We start from the raw sequence: 20,683 nt of genomic DNA, 5'->3' as shown, positions 1-20,683 counted from the left end.
AATATTTGAAAATGCAAATTAATCACAATATTGTGAAAATTGTCTTCAACAATTTCCAAATTAAGCCCTTGGCAATGCATAGTACTAATCAAAAAAGAGTTATATATATATATATATATATATATATATATATATATATATATATATATATATATATATATATATATATATATATATATATATATATATATATATATATATATATTCATATTACAAAATTTCTTGATGGAACATGCTCTTTATTTAATATCCTTTTGGTATAAAAGAAAAATCTATAATTTCGACCCGTGCAATGTATTGTTAGCTATTGCCTACAAATATACCCGTGTGGATTAAGGCCAGGTGTCACATATACTATATTTCTTACACAAAGACAGTGCACACGCTAATTCTAGAAACAGGTTTATTAAAAGCATAAAAAAAGCCAACGTTCAACATTTCCCCCCCAACTGTTCATCACGGTTTTTAAATCAAACAAAAAGTCCAAATCACATCCTCCCCTACCCTTCCTCTTCTCGTTCTCACATTCAGACACAGTCACATAATAAGCATCCGCACACAAACACGCAGTTATTGAATCTCTCCGATGTACAGGCGTTTATCACTGGATCCAGAAAGAACTGTGGGAGACATAAAATAATGGAGTCACAAATGGATAAACAGTATGGAAGACGGGCTACATTTATAATTCCAGATATGCATAATAGTTTAATAAAATACGTATATTTTTTTTTTACCAATTGGTTCTTCTGGATGGAAAGCAACCTCATTTACAGACCCAGCATGGCCAGGGAGCTTATAAAGGATCCTACGGGATGTTGTGTCCCAAATATACACAAACCTACAGCGCAAACACACTGCATTAACCTCAAACATAATCATATCGTACAAAACACAGCATAAAAGCACACAAAAATGCCATACCGGTCAGCAGAACCAGCTGCAATCTTACTCCCATCAGGAGACCAAGAGCATCGGAGAAGATTCTAAAAGACCGGGAAAAAAACAAACCCTTTAGATCTTCCAGCTCAGCATTAGGAAAGCTTACTACAAGAATGAAGTGATAATTCACCCTGATCTAGCAAAAAAAACAAACAAACATCTTAAAGCAAAAACAGTGGAAATCATTTCCCTCTTTAAGAACCTCTAAAGAACTCAGGTAATCTTATTTAGAGAATACATAGAGAATTGAGCTTACCTTCTCAAAGTTATGAACATTTCCCTGAAAGATCTTCACACACCTCTCCTTCGGTGCAAATGGACGGATATCCCAGACACGCACTGTTCCAGACAAATGTAAAATACATATATGACATGTTAATTCTGCAACATTCTGTGCAGACCTTTTCAATTTCGTATTTAAATCAAAGATTGCTGAAAGAATTCCATTTCATCATAAATCATAATCATTAATAATAAATCGCAGTTCACGCAAACGTTTTAAGCACTGTTAAGAAATGTTTCTTGAGCACCAGGTTAGCATATTAGAGTGATCTCTGAAGGATCATGTGACACTGAAGACAAAAGTAACGATTGCTGAAAAGCAGTCAGCTTTGCTATCACAGGGATAAATAACATCTTTAAAAACATTAGAGAAATAAAAAATTATTTTATACTGTAATAGTACTATTTCTGATCAAATAAATGCAGCTTTTGTGAGCATAAGAGACTTCTTTCAAACACACAAACTCATGCTAATCTCTAATCTCTTTTGATCTGTAGTGTACAAACGCACAAACACATATTTAGGCTTACCGCTGTTATCCATAGAATTAGACAGCAGATAGGACCCGTCTGCACTGAGACTCAGACCCGTCACGGAGTCTCCGTGACCCTGCATGCTGTAAATTAGTTTGTTCTGTCTGAGGTCCCACACCTATAATATAAAACGCATGCACACGGGAATAAATACACATACAAGCAAAAGAGCCCGAACATCAATTACAGAGCCACGCACAAACCTTTATGTCGTTGTCGATGCCTCCTGAGATGATCTGGTCACTGGTGTCATTAAATGTCACACTAAGAACCTGATACGTGTTCTGGAACGTGTGAACAGAGGCCTTCTTTCTAATGTCCCACAGCTACAACAACACATAAACAAAGGTAAAGAAAGACCCTTTTAGACCATCTGAACATTACTAGCCTGACACACAAATGGCTTCCAAATTCTTTCAGGTTATGTCTTTCTAGACATTTCGATCAACATTTAAATCAGCCACCTGAAGACCCACTGTAACCACTATAACACATGATTGTAATCAAGACAAAATGTATTCTATGTATTAGCTATATGCCTTTTCATAGGACATTAGAGATTTTAGACAAAAATGGGAATGGGTTTTAGACACAAACCACAGTCATGAGCATCAAACAATATTTTGTTTATCTTTTGAACAATAAGGGAGCGCATTTTGACTCTGCCTGTGCTGATGATGTCCTGTTTTGTCTGCAAACTGAGCTGCAGTAAATGAAAGGTGGTGGTGGCATAATGGTTGAAAGATCTAACACAATATCTGGGTCAAAGGAAGGATGCAGAACATTACTGAATTGCCATCAACATACTCAAACTCTTACAAAACCTCAGACAGCTCCACGACGTATTTGATGTGCTCAATGTTTGTGCACTGGTCAATGTTTATACGAATGAAAGTCTATAATAAACCAGGTGTGCCATATAATGCAATCATTTCTGTTCAGAAGACTTGGATTCAACCACTTGATTCATATGGAAAACTTTTACCATGTATACTTGTTTCAGCACAGTTCATGCTGCAGCTGCACTTCCACTATAACTGTGTCGCAGGCTTCTAGAGAGTTTTGGGTCTAGACTTGCCGAGCTGAATTTACCTTCACAGTTCCATCATCACTGCCCGTACAGGCCAGCTGTGGTCCGCGGCGAGCCGGAAAACATGAGTTCACGAAGGACGTGTGACCTTTTAGGCGCTTCACACGCTCCCCTGTCTCACTGTCCCACACACACACCGTCTTGTCCGTACTGGCTGAAAAGAGCAGACTGGAGGACGCAAACACACTCAGTATACGACAAAACGATGCATTCATAGAAGGATAACATACAAAAGTTTGAAATGACAGCGTAAATGATGCAGGAAGTATTTCATTTTGTTGTTTAAACAAACACACCTGCCATCCGTGTTGTAATGAAGCTCCATTACAGCTCCACTGTGGCCTTTAAGTGTTGCATAGTTCTCACAGTCTCCATATACATTCCACAGCACTACAAGAACACAGACGTCGGACAACAGCAATTCAAACACACATGGAAAGCAATATTATAAGTATAAATAACAACAAAACAACTAATTTCAAGTGACTCACATATGAGACGGTCATATCCGGAGGAGGCTAATGTGGCTCCACTGGGGTGAAACTTGCAGCAGTAAACTTCACCTTCATGACCAGAGAGCAGCATTATAGGAGCCTGCAGACTGGAGCTGCGTGGGGGGCCCTGACATTAACACAAATAGATACACACATACACACACACACACACACACGGATCAATGTTTATGCAGGTGCTGTTATAAATACTCAAGGATGATGAAGCCCCCCCCATCATGCACCCACTACCCTTTGACTGCAAATGACAATCTGTTTTGAATTAATCTTTCAAATGAATCCTTTTTGTTAATATGCACTCATTCATTGTTGAAGTGTCTTTTTTTTGTTGCCGTTGTTAATTGTGGGGAAAGTGTGCATAATGCTTGAACTTATAGAATACTTGCATGAACACGTATTTTAACAAATAAAAACATTACATAGTAATAGTATAATATTATATAATATAGGACCAGTTTTGTTTGAGAACGACCCTTTGTTTTTGATTAAATGAGTCAATCATAAGACTTGTTTCTGTAACATTCAACATTAATGTTGTGCAAGATACAGAAAAAATTTTGAGACTCGTTAAATAAGAAAGCTGTAAAGACTTTCAATTATTATTTTTTATACCGATTGCATTCAGATTTTTGCATTAAAACTATGTAAGCACTTATTCAATAATTTTTGTAGTCGTTTTCCTCTTTAATCTTTGTTTACATAACACAATGTTCGAATGAAGTAGAACAAAAGTTTTATGTATAGTGCTCAATTTTATTGAATAATAATAATAATGATGATGATGATGATAAAGCACTACCTTCACTGCACTGACAATGTAACCTCTAGAAAAATTCATTGAACGAATCGTCTCGGTGAATTGATTCAAAAGATTAGAGTCAGTAGAGTGAATCACTACAACATAACCAGCATACAAAAGTTTGAAGACCAGCTAGTCTTTTCCATCTAATCTGGGTCCCAGTCTCACCATAGCAGAGAGCTGCTGGGACTGCGCTGCAGCCACCAGCTCTGTCCGCGGCCTCTTCACTCCGGCGGGAACGACTGCCATGTCTGCGCCGCGCTTCTTCGGTTCGATCATTGTTAGGAAAAAATACTCAAAACCCGATGATAAACAAAAAGCGACCAAAACTTTATCTTTTTATCAAATGAATGACTTTTTTGAGCCACCAACCACTACCGAGCTAAACACGCTTGCCGAGTAAAACACATCCGGTGACGCGAAGGCTTCTGATTGGCCGACTCACTCGCAGCTCGATCTTATTGGCTACTGTTAAATCTTTGAACCGGAAGACAATGCACTCACGGAACTCGTGCTTCATCCAAACAAGCGGAATGCACTGCTCTAAATGTATTTACGTTTTGTATTGGGATGTTTTGTAGTGTGCTAAATAGTAACGTGCCTCTCAGCATTATATTTGACATTTTTGGGATGATGATTTTTGTAATTAAAACGTAAAAAATTTAATTAAAGCACGTGCATATTGCAGTCATCTTGTAGATTGTTTTCAGGTTACAGTACACTGTCCTAGACCTGATCCCATCTGGTAAGGCACATTCTCATCAGGCATGAGTTGCATGAGCACTAATGGTGGCATGTTTAGATGCAGTGATCGGACTGGATTTGTTACAGAATTAACGTTAGTTACAGTCAGATGGTAAACTATACGTTTTTACAGGTGTGATGGCAGATGAGCGGATGAGAGAGCCAGCGGGTCTGGATGGACTGCCACCGATGTACAGCATTCTGAAGGGAGAGGTTAGATTAAAAAACAAAAACCCTGGACCACAAAGCCAGTCGTAAGGGTCATTTTTTAAATTCATATTTATACATATTTAGATAAATATTGATGTATAGTTAGGATAGGACAATATCTGTCCATGATACAGCTAACGTTATTTGGAAATCTGGAATTTCAGGGTGCAAAAGAAAATTGAATATTGAGAACATTGCCTTTAAAGTTGTTCAAATGAAGTCCTTAGCAATGTATGTTACTAGTTAGGTTTTGATATTTTTACAAAATATCTTCATGGAACATGATCTTTATTTAATATCCTAATGATTTAGTTTTGACTCATACGTATTTTTGGCTACGGCTACAAATTTACCCGTGCTACTTACGGCTGGTTTTGTGCTCCAGGGTCACATATGCAGAATTTAAAATGACATGAAATGTAATTACTGAATTATTCACCCTCCGGCGCTCTTATTTACTTAGGTAGTTTCTGTTACAACGTACGGCGCTTTTGTTAAGATTCCAGGATACAGAAAACAAGGTATTGTTAGAGAGTTATTAAACGTGTGTTCTCGTTTAAATGAAGATGAATACACACATTATTTGCATTTGCATCATCAGGCCTGGTTCATAAGAGCGAGATGTCGTCCTGCCGGGTGGATAACCCAGCTGAAATTGTTGATGTAGGGGAACAAGTGTGGATAAAAGTCATTGGCAGAGAGGTACGTTCAATTTGCATGTACACAAATACAACAATAACAATGTCGTTTTATATTTTGCCCACATACACTAAAAGTGACATAATTCAGATGCAGTGTTTTAATCATGCTTTTTGATTTCTATCCACTATCAGATGAAAGATGATAAAGTAAAGCTGTCCTTCTCTATGAAATCTGTCAATCAAGGCACTGGGCGGGACCTAGACCCCAACAATGTTATAGCAGAGTAAGTGGTTTTATGATACATGGGCGCAAGCAAATGAGAAAACCAAACCCTGCACTCATAGGAGGCTGACTAACTGTGCATATATAAATATTCACACAGACAGGATGAACGTCGTCGGAGACAGTTTAGAGATCACAGTGAGCAGAAGATCACGCTGGAGGCTGTGCTCAACACCACATGCAAAAAGTGTGGCTGCAGAGGTATGAACCTCCAGGTTATGTCAAGCTAACCCAGTTCCAGCGTACATTTGACCCTTGTTCCTATTACAGACAACCTCATTTTGTCAACCCTAGTTCTATTTTATCAAGTCTCATTAAGTACATATTTTGGTAAAAAGGTAAAGGTGTAAAATATTATTGTAATTTAAATTACATTACAATAGTTGTAATTTTAAAATACAACTTATTTCTGTGATGACAAAGCTGAACTCAGTGCAACATGAATCATAAGTCTTCAGAAATCTAATATGGTGCTAAAGAAATGTTTCTTAATACTATTAATGTTTAAAAAAAGTTGTGTTGTTTAATACTGTGTGGAAATTGTGATACATGGAGTGTCAGTTTTAGATCTCATGTTCGTTGTCTTATTTGCAGATTGTACTGTTAATCCCCGAACACCTGTTATGACAGTGTTTATGTCATAAATAATGAGCTGTATGTCTGTTTTTATAAAAGGTCACTTTGCAAAGGACTGCTTCTCCCAGCCTGGACTGCAGTACAGTTTAGTGCCAGAAGAAGAGGAGGAGCAGCCGTCACAGGCCAGTCAGCAAACCCAATCAGAGCCTCAGAAACGCAAAAAGGTAGACACACCCCTTTTGACAGCAAAATTATTGTGCCAGATGACATGATGCCTGCAAGTGCTTGTGTAACCCTTGTGCTCTTGTTTTACTTGTTGCCAACTTCTGCGACGCTTTTGCGGACACCTTTGCGGACTTCCCTTCCTGCAGGAAAAGAAGGCAAAGAAAGAAAAGAAGAAAAAGAAAGAGAAGAGAAGAGACAGCTCTTCATCCGATAGCAGCGATGAAGATGCCAAACGGCCACGGCATTCGGAAAAGAAGAAAAAACACAAGAAACACAAACATAAGACAAAGTGATTCTTTCGGTGTGCAAAACAACAACAAGTACAAGCTTGTGTATGAAGAGATTTTTTTTTTTTTGCATGTATATCAAGATTAAATGTATCCGATTGATTTTGGAATGGTTTTTTTGTGTGTGTGTTGGTTAACATTAAACATTTCACCATTCAAAGTGGATTCATGTGTGAAGGTTAAAAAGTTCACAGCGCAAACCTCTGAATGGCCTTTACCCCAGAAACACACAGACACAAGACCCAGTGGCTTGATTTAGAACACGCGCTCGTCATCGAGCAGACACTGGAACATGCTTAAATTAGAAGGGCCTCACGGAAATATAACGGTGTGTTACAGTCCAGTAAAAAAAAAAAAACAACACATGGAGCACTTGATGGAAATGTTGACACATTAAATTGCACGTGGTCAATTTGGAGCAAATGTCATTTATTGTAGACCAAAAGGCATAAGCCGTAACACTGACTGAAGAAGCATATCACACACCCAGAATACAAGCTCAAATACAGATCCGGAGGTATGAGGTTGGAATTTTCTTCAGTGTTTGAGGAACGGTGCAAATGAAGCGGAAGAACACCACAGAAAAACCATTGGAAATGTACATAACCATTGATGTGGACGTGTTGTGACTGAGGTTTCCCTTTATTCTGCCTTTATGTAGTGTCGTGTGGAGACAACGCTGCCAAGTGTCAATGTCTGTCAATAAAAGAGAGGTTGATTTGTTGATATATATCCATTTAGTCAAACACCCATAAATATTGGCAAACAATTACTAAATAGGCAGCAGAACAGGTTTTGCCCTTGCTGACTCCTTACTCTGTTCCCAGCCAAAGAGGCACTTACTGCAATTGCACGCAATACTAACCAAAGTTAGGCTGTTGTCACTGACTTCTCGGACCAGGGTCGTCTCTTTACCGTCCCATTTCTGAACATGAACCAATTTGCCTCCATCTATAGTTATCACGGACTGATGGTCAAACAGAAACAACAGGGTAAAGTTAATAAGACGAGCAGTTCTTACTTGGAACATTGTCTCATTTTTACTCTTGCTACCATGGAGCAGGGATGAGTGGCGTTGCCATGTATACAATTAATGATTGACCCAAGGAATGTCACGGGATAGGTCAATCTCCCTTTGGGCCTTCTGAGAAACCCTTGTATCCCATCAACAAAACCCTATTGTGTTAAACATCTTTCACCCAATTCAATGGGTCAGGCATGAAATTCTGCATGCCTTTAGCCATCTCAAAAGTGCAGGACTACCGAACGTGGGACTAATGCGTGCTCTGTGCGCACATATTACCTTAACTTTGCGGTCATCTGCAGTGGTCTCGTCAAATTCCTCTCCCAGTTTGAAATTGATTTCTGTGGTTTTGAATGTGCTGACGGTCTTAAGTGTGATGACGTCGCCCTCCATGGAGATGATGGTCGTGGGTTTGGTCATACTGCCAACCTGACGCGTGGCAAAGCCCACACCTGATAAATAAACATAACACACACAACTTTAGAAGGAGGTATAAAGCCATTCACATGCAGAGGAATTTACATGGACAATATCAAGAACCAAAGATAATTTGGTATATACTGTAAAGAGGCTAAAAAAATTATATTAAATATATTAAATCATGTATAAAATATTCACATTTTAGAAATTTTAAATGTATTTTTTTTTTATTTACTTTTGAAAGTTGATCAAAACGAACTTCTAGAATTTAAAAACCCTAAGGTCCTTATTTTATATATTTTTTTAATTTTTTTTTTTTTAAGTGGAAAAAAACATTTAATTACTTTATTAAATATCTTGAATCTTTTATTATGACATTTTATAATCATTTTAAAATTAAAAATAAAATAAATTGAAGAAAGATCATCTGCATAGCTTAAGGGCACAACAGTAATAATTAAACAAAGACTGCATGTATATATTCAGGGATTAGTCACGAATGAACATGTCTGCAAATAACCAAACTCTGGAACGGTCAAAATGGTCAAATCAGCCCACGTGCAGTTTTGAGAGTATGCAGCAATTACTATTGATTTGTTCAGCAAACACTTTGAGGGTACATGTGTGCGAACGCAAGCAGGGTAGACTCTTTGACCACAGACAAAGGGCGAAAAATCAGGATTCACTGGAGTTGAAACTGGTTGAAGAAAAAAAAAAAAAAACTAAAAAAAACCTGCCCACTTTGTCTCAACTACACTTACCTCCCTCCTTCCCTCTACCGCTATCTCCATACTGTTGCACACTGATTAATTTCCCCCCTTTTATCTTCCACCCTTAATCTACAAGTCACTCAACACTACTTTAAAAATCACATCCGGCCAGCAAGAATCTCAAAGGCATTTCCATATATTTAGTGTAACAAAACATCAAGGTCATGATATAGTTCAAGTTCTGTAGGCAGTATTCACTTTTTTTCCCCTTGTTGACAAAATAAAGGCCTCATTGTATTTTATACAAGAGAAGTGCAGTTGCTCTACAGTCACACGTGGTTGTACCATGAATCTGTGTCTGTGTGTGTGTGTGTGTGTGTGTGTAAGCACATGTGTGTGTGTGAGCTTCAACAAGAGAGACCCTCCCTGCACCACATGCACACCATCTTAAACGCACACAGCAGCACACATGCACCTGCACAATAAATGCTCCTCGGATCACATTTCCCACTCTGAAGCTATCAGAAACACACACCTAATTCACATGCGCTCACTTGCATCAAAAGGCACACCCTACGTTAAGCAGCAGAGCAACACACACCGCATACATCCGCAGCATCTACCCCCTCCTTACTCACCGAGGGCTTTCATGTAGTCATCGAAATTCTTGCTCTCCTTTAAGTTCCATGTGCCAACAAAAACGTCTGCCATGTTTAGAGCTGAGTGAGAGAACGAGAGCAAAGAACGAGAGCGAGAAAGAAAGAGTGAGTAAAGAGAGGAGGGTAAGACAGCACCACTGAGCTCCTGCAATCTTACTGGCTGATTTATAACTGCTGTTTGTGATGTCACCACTACAAGTGTGGGGGTGGATGTGGGAGGAGCCAGGGCAGGAGAGAAGATGAGAGATGACAGACAGGAGCGAGGAGGGGGGAGAGTCGGAGAGATGGGGAGCTGGGAATTTCAGGAGAAGCAGTTTCGAAAGACAGAATGAAGAAAGATGAGGAAGTCAAGGGATGGCGCAAGACATCCGAAAGCGGTTTCTGTATGAATTTGAACTTTCTGTTAAATGTAGGTCGAATGTATTGGTCCAAAACTGGCTACCAATTTGGTCCCTCGAAAAATGAGATGGACTTATGGCTGATAAAGACAAGACAATAATTATGTTGAACAACAATAAATAACTGATATTAAAATTCTATAAAATTTTGTCTTAAAAATTCACAATAAAATAATTAAAATTCTTTTAAATGCTACAAGTGATGTCTCTTGAATTCACTTTATTTGAACATAATTTGAAAAGGATGTCCATTTCGAGATTTTCTGAAAAAAATTAAGTGTAAAAATGGACAAATGAGAAATAACTAATAAATATATATAAACAATTTTCACTTAAAAATAGCTATGAATTTTTAGAGTTAAAAAGAAATGACAAGTAGCCTTACACACTGCATTAACTGTGTATAAAACTTTTGTTAAAATGTACTGTAGTAATGTTTTCCTTCACGTTTCAACATTAAACTGACTAAAACAACTTAAAAAATAAAGAAAATAGAAAATAAAATATCCAACTTTACTTTCCCAAGCCAGTATCTACAATGTTTTATAAAAAGTGGTCTGAAGTTACCCTAACATTTAATATATTGACTTCAGTCATAAATGATATAGATGAGATCTGTGTCTCATGTTCTCTTTTAGATTCTCTTTCTGAGCATTATCTAATGCATTGATTCATTTTAAGTGTGGGTTAGAGAGCAAGAAAGGAGAGAGTGAAAAGTAGTGGAGGGGGGAGGAATGATTGATATGGAGGCCAGGGTCAGGCCATATTCCCCCCTCTCTCTCTCTCTCTCTCTGTGTCTCTTTCTTTTACAAGCCTCTGAGGACATGACCTTATGTCAGAGGACTCTTTCTTCCCACCCTCTACTCTCTTTGATTGGCTGTTCTGCTCTGTAAGAAGCAGTGAAGATCCAGCCATATCAGCTGCTGTTTGCACAATAATCACCAAAACACTGCACCAGTAACGCTAAACCTCTTCCCTGCGCCGCGAGCTGAAGTTAGGCGGCACGCTCTGAAACGGCCGATTGTTTCATCACGCATGTGAGGACCAGTTTTTCCCCAAACAAATGTGAAAACGGTTTGAATACCAAGATTGCACACAATAAGGTTTTGGGTTAACGCCGAACTATTGAATTTTTTATCATTTGTAACGTTAGGTTGAAGATTGCTATCAGAGAGCAGCTGTTTTTTCATGAGCATTAGACATCTGGTGTATGTCCTTTTGATCAGTAACGGCTGATGATTTATCGAAAGCCTTAAAAATCGTTATGCGTAACTAAAATGAATGCACATAACAAAATTACTAAAACCATTCATTTAAATGAAAATTGCAAATGTAAAAAATCTAAGCATTAACAAATACTTCAATAGCAGTATATTTGCTTAAATAACACGGTAGGCAAACTACGTCACAATAAACCACCTCTACAATCTATAAAATCGCTGTGAGAGCATGATGTGAAACGCTCACACATCTTTTGAAACATGCACCTGTTTGAGCATGTGCAAATACACACAGACTCACACCCTTCTCTTTGTCACCTCTCCCATATATTTATATTTCATTATCTTTACAGATATCATGCTATACCCTGTCTAATCTGTGGATTATTATTAACTGACTTTGATCAATTACTGCCGAATTGTATTGTAAACGCAAGATAAATCTCCCGTAAATTGCAGGCGTCAGTACTGACGGTGTTCAGGTCTGTCTTACAAGTAATTGTACGCTCCAAAGGAAAAAAATCCTAATTCGTTTATGAATGATAAGAAAGATAGTATTGCAAAACTGTATACAGTTTTCGTTTGTAGTGTTTGTGGTTGTTAGGCAAATACAAATTAAACTCAAGTGGCAAATCAAAGACAATTTGCACTTCAAATTATATCCGGTTCTCCCAGTTTTTCCTGTTGCCTTTGGCAGCTTTTATCACCCATATTACCCAAATTAGGTAAAATACAATGCAGTTCTCTCAAAAGGACTGATGATATAGCCTAACGTGTTGTATAACACCACTTGAAGTATAATACTCCACGCTGATTTATAATAAGCAAGTTTTCACCTTTTTAGGCACTTGGCATTGAACACACACTCATACACTGAATGCACTGTGTCTAACACAACACAAATGTGTGACTAAACACGGTATGCAGAGTTCACGTGTTTTGACATTTGACACAAACAGGTGGTGGAGAGACACGCAAAGAGAAAGAGAGAGACAAGGAACGAATGAGTGATCGAGTGAGAGAGCAGTGTTAGAGAAAGAGGTGAGATGTCAACCTCCTTTTAAAACGTACAAAACACATATCATGCACCCCAAGGATAAACAAAGCCACCAAACCTTTACTGCTAGCTACACATACAATTTTTCTTGGCATGTCTGTTAGATTCTGGCCGGCAGTATTATAACTCATATTTTGCGGAGTTGGTAATTCAGCATGGAGGTCTGCTAATTGTTAATAACTGAATTTAGTAAATAATAAAACTAAATGCAATTATGTTAATGCCTTTATATATATCGCAAATATTAACATTATAACAGAATAAGTAAATAAGCTACACTGGGTACATACGTTACACCCATGTTTTGTCACTGTGAGGCATGTGCAGAAAAAACCCTCTCTCTTCTATGCCCTGTTACCCTCTGACACACACTGCCCTCTAATGGACACGTGGAGTCACCCCAGATACACATTTACAGCTGTCCACACACAGCCAGCCGAGCGCAAACACACACACAAAGCAGCTGCCGCCGTGTTAACAGTAACCATGACAATACCCAGAGACCCGCAAACACAGTCTTGAGAAGTTTACATTAATTATACCTTTAACCAAAATAAGGAAGCGAGCGAATAAAGGCGGAACAGATGCATAAGTCAGGCATAGAATGTGCGCAGGGGAAAGAATAACAGTGTTTTTGGGGAAAGCTGATTTATTGCTGTCCACAGCTGGCTCCTTTATTAAATTCGGTTGAATTTATTTCTTTCGTCGCATCTGTGCTAATTTCATAAACAACCACTAAAATGCCCACGAGCTGATGTTATGCTCGACACCGTATTTACAGCACTTAAACGGTGTCGATAAAATTACGCGTAGGCTACGTGTTTTGCAATGGGCTAATATTTATAAATGAATAATACAATACATTTTGCAAGAACAAAAAACCGTCCTATGAACAATACTTTCTAATACTTTCTCTACAAGGTTATACTATTTTGTGAGGGCCCTCGCTACAGCAAAACATTAAGAAAGCTCTCACTAATATAAACCCTCTCTCTCTTCTCTCTCTCTCTGTGTGTGTGTGTGTGTGTGTGTGTGTGTGTGTTTCAGTCCTCTGTGGGTTACCGAGGAGACGCTCCTGCAGCAGGATGCGGAGTATCCGGTAACGCGCTCGTAGGTTTTCCAAAAGATGCGGCTTCGCGATATCCCCGCGTTACCTCACGTCTGACAGACGCTGATTGAATGTTGTCTGGTCGCGCGCTGTCCGGTTCAAAGCTTCACATTCAGCGCTGTTTTTTTAAACTTTCCTCACAGACATTGACAAGTTTCTTCAGAGGTGCGCGTTGATTTCATCATGGCTACTTAATTGGAACAATTCTGTAAACAAGCCGCACATCTCTAGGACAGCATGGATAGCGGATCGGACTCGTGTGTTGATATCTGCACAAATACCGAAGACACAACGGGCAGCGGAACGAAATGACACCCGTGTGGAGCCAGCGACCGGGGCGAGAGCCACCGAGACCCAGATGGGGACTGACAGGTGAGTTTGAATGATTAATAAATAAATACATTCAATGAAATGGCCCAGTGACTGTAAAAGTTTAACTAGGCCAATGAACTAGTCTGCATTTGAAGAATATCCTGACTTTTTTAACTATTAATCTGTGGCATTAAATTTATCCTGACAATAAATAACTTAATTTAATATGCCATTAATTAATATTTTTCTTCACAACATAAAATATATATTCACGAATCAAAATTAAACGCTTCTTTCAATAGGGCATTGTCCAAAGTCACAAGAACATACATTAGACTTACTAATGAATATACACAGTTAATTAGTTTTGCAACGGCTTTGTTTTGGTACGCTAATTTTTCAAAATACTTTCTATATTGACGTAAAAGTGAAACAGCATCTTTGACTGCTTCAGGTGTTCAGTTTCTTGACCTGCATCTTTCCACTTTCAGACGTATGTGAGGTAGTACATAAAAGAAAAAGAGAGAAAGACAGAAAGAAAAACAAGCTGCGTCCAGAGTAAAGTGATCCGGCACGATCAGATTTGATCCTTTTCCGTTACCCCTGAAGCATGAGGTGCAATTTGAGAATCTGCATGTCTCGGCATTGCTCCTCAATACACACCTGCTCTTAATAATTAATGTCGCACACTTCCTCTTTAATTTGCCTGTATAAGCTTTTTTCCCCCTCCAAAATCTGATATTGCAATTTTGTCTGCTGCGCTTTTGATGAACAAAGCATATCTTTGGACACATTTCTCTTCTAACGAAAAAAACCAAATAACAGTGTCCTAAAAATTTGCACTGCACCCTCTCCTTTTTACATGTTCACGTGTTCCAGATCAACGGATTAAACTGCCAAAATGCCCGAATGCTGCCCCCCGGCAAGCTCTTCCATCTTACCTGCACAGGTCCAGACCCCGAAGGCCTCCCACAGACTTTGGGCCTTCAGAGAGCCCTGTATATCACTGGGAGGAAGCAGGGGTTCCCAGGGCGAGCGGGTACCACGCCAGACACGCAGAATCAAGCCCGGTGCGTCCCCGAATTGTGACCGTGGTGCGGCCTTGCGGACAGGAGAGCGTGCGGAAGATCTCCCTGCTGTTAAACCGCCGTGCTGTGCAGACGTTCGAGCAGCTGATGGCAGATGTGTCCGAGGCACTCGGCTTCCCGGGCTGGAACAACGCTCGAGTACGACGACTCTTTAGCCCTGCTGGGCGAGAAATCCACAGCCTTGCCGACTTCTTCCGCTTCGACCATGCCTTCTTGGCCTTTGGGAACAGTCGACCGTCTCTTGAGGAGGTACATGCAGCACTAGATGAGTTATATCCGGAAAACCCCAGCCACTGCGAACACCTGCTGAGAGTATGGGAGCGTATCTTGAGACCCAAGGCCACTAAAGCGGATAGTGGTTTCCATGACGATGACGCTGGAGCCGAGATGTCCTTACCTACGGTACAAGTGAACCAACCTGTTGTCAACAACTTGCAGCCAATTGGAAGGCAAAAAGAAAAGGTGAAGAGAGAACGGCAAAGAGAACTGTGGAGGAGGAGAGACGACCTGCAGAAAGAAGATGAGAAGGAGATAAAGAAGGAGGAAGGAAAGAGAGAAGCTGTTTACTGCCGGAGCTGTCGAGGATGTGGCCCACCTATACCTCCAATCAGGAGCGGTCGAGGTCCTCAACCAGACAGGCCAAATAACCGCAGTAATAAAAGCACTGCATGTCAGAACAACATGGAAAAAACACAACAAAGATCGCTGAAAGCTGACAAGCACGTTGCCAATACAAAATCAAGCCCGGCTGTTCCTCCAAACCAGGATAAAGATGTTAACCTGGAGACTATAACAGAGCAGGACACTGATAAGCAGGAAACAGTTGAGCAGAGAGACTTGCAAAGGAACATATTGCCTGATGGTGGTGAAGTGTCGCTGGAGGACATCGAGCGCTGCTACGACATGGGCCGTGTGGTAGGAGACGGGAACTTTGCGGTGGTCAGGGAGTGTCGTGTGCGAGGCCTGGCTGAAACGTTCGCTATGAAGATTGTGGACAACGCAAAGCTGCAGGGACGCGGTCACATGATTCAGAATGAGATCGCTCTGCTGCGCAGTCTGGAGCATCCTCGCCTCATCCAGCTGTTTCGTTCTCATCACACGGACACCCACGTTTACCTGCTGATGGAGCTGGTGACCGGCGGAGACCTGTTTGATGCTATCACTCAGAGCGGCAGGTTTACTGAGCCAAGTGCTGCTTGCATGATCAGAGACATCAGTCAGGCTCTGGAATACATCCACAGCAAGAGCATCGCACACCGAGACATCAAACCTGAAAACCTCCTGGTGAGAGTTACTCAAAGATTACTCTTATTTTAGTATTATTTAAATACATTAACATATTTTCTGTTTTAATTTTAGGAAGTTTGTTATGTGTGTTTTTTACTATTTGTAATAGTTTTTTATATATATATGTCATGTATAATTTAAAAAATGGTGTTAGATTTTCCATCACAAATTGGTATGAATTATATATATATATATATATATATATATATATATATATAACCCTTTGAAAAATCCTTTTTAATTAATTTTAAATTAAAGTTATTTTCAAAGCTTTGCTGTACTTGTATTACTTCAATGTAACATTATCTAGCCTACTTCAACTACTTCATTGTATTGCTGGGGCAACATCTTTTTAGTTTAAGTTTACATTTTTCATCTGTTATTTATATTTTATCTCATTACAGCTTTATTTCAGTTACTAAAAGTTTTAGTTTTAACTCTGCTTAACACTTGTTGCTGGAATACAAAATGTAATATAAAAACGTTAAACATTTTATAGATTCAAATTATATAATATTAATACTAAATACTACAAAAATGTACACAAACTGCAGTTGCAATCAGCTACTTTGTTGTTCGCCATTTTGTAAATTGCACATTTTTAGAATATATTATATAATATTCAATATTGTAATTGTTATAATATTGTTACTGATTTTTAGGTACAGAGAAATGGCAATGGAAGCTTAAATCTGAAGTTGGCTGATTTTGGATTAGCCATGGTGGTAACGGAGCCAGTGTTCACAGTCTGTGGCACACCTACATACGTTGCTCCAGAGATACTTGCTGAGACAGGTAAAGTTTGCACTCATTCAGCTGAACTGGGATTAGTTGGACACAAAAAAACCTGAGATACAGCTTTGAACTAAATCTCAAACAGTATGGTTTAAAAACACGATCTGGCACGTGATATTTCAAATGTTCAGCTGTGTTTATGTATATGTCTATGTATGAACAGGTTACGGAGTTGGAGTAGATGTTTGGGCGATGGGTGTCATACTGTTCGTCCTGCTGAGCGGGTTTCCTCCATTCCGCAGTCCAGATCGTAATCAAGAGGAACTGTTCCGTCTCATCCAGAAAGGAGAAGTCCACTTTCTGTCCCCTTACTGGGATAACATATCTGAGGGTGAGATACTGAACACCAGCTTAAAGACCTACAAATAAAGTGCTATAAAAAATTGCTATATCCCATACTGTTTTTAAGCTTGGAGTAAAAGAGAGAACTTTAATTTTTGGTTGAACTGTTCCGTTTAACCCTTCGTATATTCTGTAATTCAGATGCTGTAGCTAGAAATAGATCTAAAAATGAGAACCGCTGATCTAAAGAGATGATAAGTGCTGATGTCTGTGTTTTTCAGGAGCTAAAGCTCTAGTCAAGGCTTTGCTGGAGGTCAACCCAAAAAGGCGTTTGACAGCTTGTCAAACCCTGCAGCACGACTGGCTCCAGCATGCAACAGCACAAAAAGACCATAAGGGGACGGTAAAGGCCACTGACTTCACAGCTGAGAGGCACAACCAGCCGAAACTGAGCAGACAGGCCAAAAGTGGTGAAAATTCTAGCCAACCAGAAACGTTGGCAGAGAAATGTCACGCAGCACGAATTTACGAGAACATGCTAAATAATAATAATAACGAACCGGATGTTAAAATGCATGACAGAGACCAGCAAATCCATAACATGACAAGCAATCAACTAAACGTGTCCTATGCAGAAGACGCGAACAAGCAATATACCACAGATCAGCACAAACTTGAGAAACCAGCACAGCAAGAAGACACAAAACAAGAATGTCCTGCTGAGTAATGAGTTGGTTAACGGGCAGCAAAGACTGAAGAAGCCAGCATATACAAGAAACCAATGAATACTGAAAAGACTAAGAGAGTTGGAACTAAACAAGCCATGGGAGACATAACAAAGTGGCACAGCAAACCTGAGGAAAAAAATCAAGCAAACAACATCTAGTCTCTTGTCATACTCTTAAATCTACACATATACTACAATAATGAGATTTTATCCTGATCACCAGGCCTTGATGAAATCTGCACTGATCTGGAAAATCTATTGAATTAGTGTAAATATGGTTAAATGTATTCAAAGGCGCTTATAGCGCACTCTTCTTGGCAGCTTAAGGTATAATCCAATATTTAAAAAACAAATATCAAAATTCTGTATACATCCTGTGTGTGCTTACAGGTCAACAATGAAATGATCTGGGACATTAAAGTTAACTGTTATATATAAGACAATATTTACTAACTAGAGGAAGCAGGACAGTTTGTGATGCATTGTTGTTTTTGTATGTAAATGCCACTGATTATTCTGTATTTTCATTATAATCTGTGTTATTTTAAAGGAAAGTCATTTAAATATGTAAGAACTAGTATTGTTTTTAAGTTTTTGTAAACGTATCGGTCAAGCTTGGCCCCTGCCAATGTTTGTGGAAATGTTAGTTGGGTAGACTAGCTAGCAAGAAGCTAAAAGTATTTAGTACGTCTCATGTCTTTGTACTGCACATCTGTTCACGCATTTTCACAGTCAAGTTGTTTTGCGAATCAGAGGTCGGTCTTTTCTTTATTTGAAACCATACGAGTACCGTCTAAATGTTTTAGCCTATCATATTATCTGTTCACTTACACGTTTCTTTAAATTGGTGAGTAAAATTTAGTTTTCGTGACAAAAACATAATTATTTTCTGACTTCTGTTCACCTTTCAATTTTTGAGATATCAAGTAATTATATACGAATAAAGCCTTTGTCCTTGTCAGGTGACTTCAGTCCTTCAACCTTCATGGTGGTATGTCTCAAAACAACTCCAAAGTTGTAAAATATGGTATTTTAAGCGTAGGCCTACCACAGTTGTAATGTGCACGTAACAAATGATTAATCTCAGCTTCATTACTAATGCCTTATGTATTACACAGCTATATGCATACAATAAGTCATATTTTTGTATCCAGTGAAGTAACAGGAAGACACGTACAAACACAGTCCCACCCCCAGTGAAACACACACAGCTCATTGGGACTGGGCAGGCAAGACTGACAGCTGTCTTGATTCTTGACCAAACTAGTCCATCATACACCTCGACATTTGATTGGCTGAGACCCTTCCCCCTCCCCCCAGGGGTAGCTCTAGTTTCGGGGAGAACAAATAAAAAAGAATAAATTGAAATAGATTAATAGACCACACTTTGACATTTTTTTTAAACCAACATGCCAAATCAAATCATTTATGCAGGCCTTGCATTGACTATTCAGTCAAGTGCGATCATTTTGAATGATTCCCCACGATGACGTTGCCATTTTGTCGCATATGAATTGTTCAGGGGATTTTGACCAAGGTACGAAAAGGTTTTGTCATCTATTAATCTTCCTTTCAAATATCGAAACCACGGCAACAACGCGACATCCCAGCGCAGCAAAACTTGAAGTGACCGTATTAACAAAACCAAGCGTCGCGCTGTCCAAATAACAAAAGTTTTTGGTCACCTTTCTCTTAAAAAAAAAAAGCTTCAGCCATGACCCGCAGGAGGCCGGTGCGCATGCGCAACGCATAGCTCTTTAAATATCCCCAGTCATCTGATGAGGCGCAACATTTTTGCAGCCAATCAGACAGCGCGAAAGGGAAGGGCAGAACCGCCATCATTACCAGTGGCAACGCATTCTCTGACGGATCAATAACAGTTGACGGCATTCGCCTGATCTTTACCCCGCTCCGAGTAAACCGGGCCCGGATAGGCGGAGTCAGAGAGGGACAGGCGGACAGGGGAGAGGAGGAGACAGACAGGAAAAAAACAAAGATGGCAGTGTAGATTAAGGGAAGGACTATCGAAGAGACTCTGCAGCAAACTGATAACTTTTAGGTTTCGGGCGAATCCGGATCGCGTCGGAGTGGTTCGGTTGTGATCGGAAGGTGGACCGGAGGGGAAGAGCCCGGCTGGGTCGCGGAGAGTCGCTGTGCGCGTGCTGTCACGGCGGATAACGGCACTAAACAACAGCCTGTTGTTTTGTTGAGTCTTAGCTGTTTTTTCTCCTTCTCCACAAGCTGAGAGCTGAAGCTTACCTGAGAGCTATCCAAAAAAAAATTTACAGGCATCCGTGCACGCCAAACCGCAGTAAAACACAGATGAATTTCTATCTACTGTCCCATAACTTAGCGTCATATTACCCAAATTTGAACTGACGCTTGCTGGTTAACAACTGAGTGCATTGTTGGCTGTCCAGACCCCCCGTCAATTACAGGCCGAGTAGCTTGAAAAATCCTGGAAATCTCAC

General features: G+C 39.5%; 4 protein-coding genes across 4 annotated transcripts; 2 read left to right on the top strand and 2 right to left on the bottom strand.

Annotated features, from left to right (window-relative positions):
• Positions 1-375: 375 nt before the first annotated feature.
• Positions 376-4,577, bottom strand: snrnp40 (small nuclear ribonucleoprotein 40 (U5)). The gene is made up of 10 exons (XM_043217447.1): positions 4,328-4,577; positions 3,340-3,469; positions 3,145-3,238; positions 2,851-3,016; positions 1,962-2,084; positions 1,756-1,876; positions 1,199-1,281; positions 925-986; positions 738-841; positions 376-620 (listed from the first exon to the last, which is right to left on the bottom strand). Exons 1-10 carry the CDS (start codon positions 4,436-4,438, stop codon positions 571-573), a joined length of 1,044 nt encoding a protein of 347 aa, XP_043073382.1. The 5' UTR covers positions 4,439-4,577; the 3' UTR covers positions 376-570.
• A 95-nt stretch (positions 4,578-4,672) lies between these two features.
• Positions 4,673-7,232, top strand: zcchc17 (zinc finger, CCHC domain containing 17). The gene is made up of 8 exons (XM_043217448.1): positions 4,673-4,904; positions 5,037-5,116; positions 5,577-5,634; positions 5,715-5,815; positions 5,947-6,038; positions 6,138-6,238; positions 6,713-6,837; positions 6,985-7,232. Exons 2-8 carry the CDS (start codon positions 5,042-5,044, stop codon positions 7,129-7,131), a joined length of 699 nt encoding a protein of 232 aa, XP_043073383.1. The 5' UTR covers positions 4,673-4,904; positions 5,037-5,041; the 3' UTR covers positions 7,132-7,232.
• Positions 7,233-7,533: 301 nt separating this feature from the next.
• fabp3 (fatty acid binding protein 3, muscle and heart) lies at positions 7,534-10,086 on the bottom strand. The gene is made up of 4 exons (XM_043217449.1): positions 9,918-10,086; positions 8,429-8,601; positions 7,991-8,092; positions 7,534-7,821 (listed from the first exon to the last, which is right to left on the bottom strand). The coding sequence occupies exons 1-4, from the start codon at positions 9,988-9,990 to the stop codon at positions 7,768-7,770; spliced, it is 402 nt and encodes a 133-aa protein (XP_043073384.1). The 5' UTR covers positions 9,991-10,086; the 3' UTR covers positions 7,534-7,767.
• A 3,601-nt stretch (positions 10,087-13,687) lies between these two features.
• On the top strand, positions 13,688-20,677 carry dclk3 (doublecortin-like kinase 3). The gene is made up of 5 exons (XM_043217445.1): positions 13,688-14,093; positions 14,913-16,405; positions 17,071-17,203; positions 17,367-17,534; positions 17,767-20,677. Exons 1-5 carry the CDS (start codon positions 14,030-14,032, stop codon positions 18,210-18,212), a joined length of 2,304 nt encoding a protein of 767 aa, XP_043073380.1. The 5' UTR covers positions 13,688-14,029; the 3' UTR covers positions 18,213-20,677.
• Positions 20,678-20,683: the final 6 nt, after the last annotated feature.

This window comes from Puntigrus tetrazona, chromosome 19 (assembly GCF_018831695.1).
Source record: "Puntigrus tetrazona isolate hp1 chromosome 19, ASM1883169v1, whole genome shotgun sequence".
Classification (NCBI taxonomy): Eukaryota; Metazoa; Chordata; class Actinopteri; order Cypriniformes; family Cyprinidae; genus Puntigrus; species Puntigrus tetrazona.
Note: the sequence above shows the minus strand (reverse complement) of the source record. Positions and strands in the feature narration are given on the sequence as shown.

What these genes read in the sequence shown, in the direction of transcription:
- snrnp40 (XM_043217447.1), bottom strand. Translation starts at nt 4,438, where the DNA reads ATGATCGAACCGAAGAAGCGCGGCGCAGACATGGCAGTCGTTCCCGCC. An exon ending in TAATTCTATGGATAACAGCG is followed by an intron (nt 1,282 to 1,755) that starts GTAAGCCTAAAT and finishes TGTCTGGAACAG; the next exon opens with TGCGTGTCTGGGATATCCGT. An exon ending in ATGTTCATAACTTTGAGAAG is followed by an intron (nt 987 to 1,198) that starts GTAAGCTCAATT and finishes CCGGTCTTTTAG; the next exon opens with AATCTTCTCCGATGCTCTTG.
- zcchc17 (XM_043217448.1), top strand. Translation starts at nt 5,042, where the DNA reads ATGGCAGATGAGCGGATGAGAGAGCCAGCGGGTCTGGATGGACTGCCA. An exon ending in TCCAGGATACAGAAAACAAG is followed by an intron (nt 5,635 to 5,714) that starts GTATTGTTAGAG and finishes TTGCATCATCAG; the next exon opens with GCCTGGTTCATAAGAGCGAG. An exon ending in TAAAAGTCATTGGCAGAGAG is followed by an intron (nt 5,816 to 5,946) that starts GTACGTTCAATT and finishes ATCCACTATCAG; the next exon opens with ATGAAAGATGATAAAGTAAA.
- fabp3 (XM_043217449.1), bottom strand. Translation starts at nt 9,990, where the DNA reads ATGGCAGACGTTTTTGTTGGCACATGGAACTTAAAGGAGAGCAAGAAT. An exon ending in CAGATGACCGCAAAGTTAAG is followed by an intron (nt 8,093 to 8,428) that starts GTAATATGTGCG and finishes TTTGACCATCAG; the next exon opens with TCCGTGATAACTATAGATGG. An exon ending in GTGACAACAGCCTAACTTTG is followed by an intron (nt 7,822 to 7,990) that starts GTTAGTATTGCG and finishes TTTTATTGACAG; the next exon opens with ACATTGACACTTGGCAGCGT.
- dclk3 (XM_043217445.1), top strand. Translation starts at nt 14,030, where the DNA reads ATGACACCCGTGTGGAGCCAGCGACCGGGGCGAGAGCCACCGAGACCC. An exon ending in TCAAACCTGAAAACCTCCTG is followed by an intron (nt 16,406 to 17,070) that starts GTGAGAGTTACT and finishes ACTGATTTTTAG; the next exon opens with GTACAGAGAAATGGCAATGG. An exon ending in AGAGATACTTGCTGAGACAG is followed by an intron (nt 17,204 to 17,366) that starts GTAAAGTTTGCA and finishes ATGTATGAACAG; the next exon opens with GTTACGGAGTTGGAGTAGAT.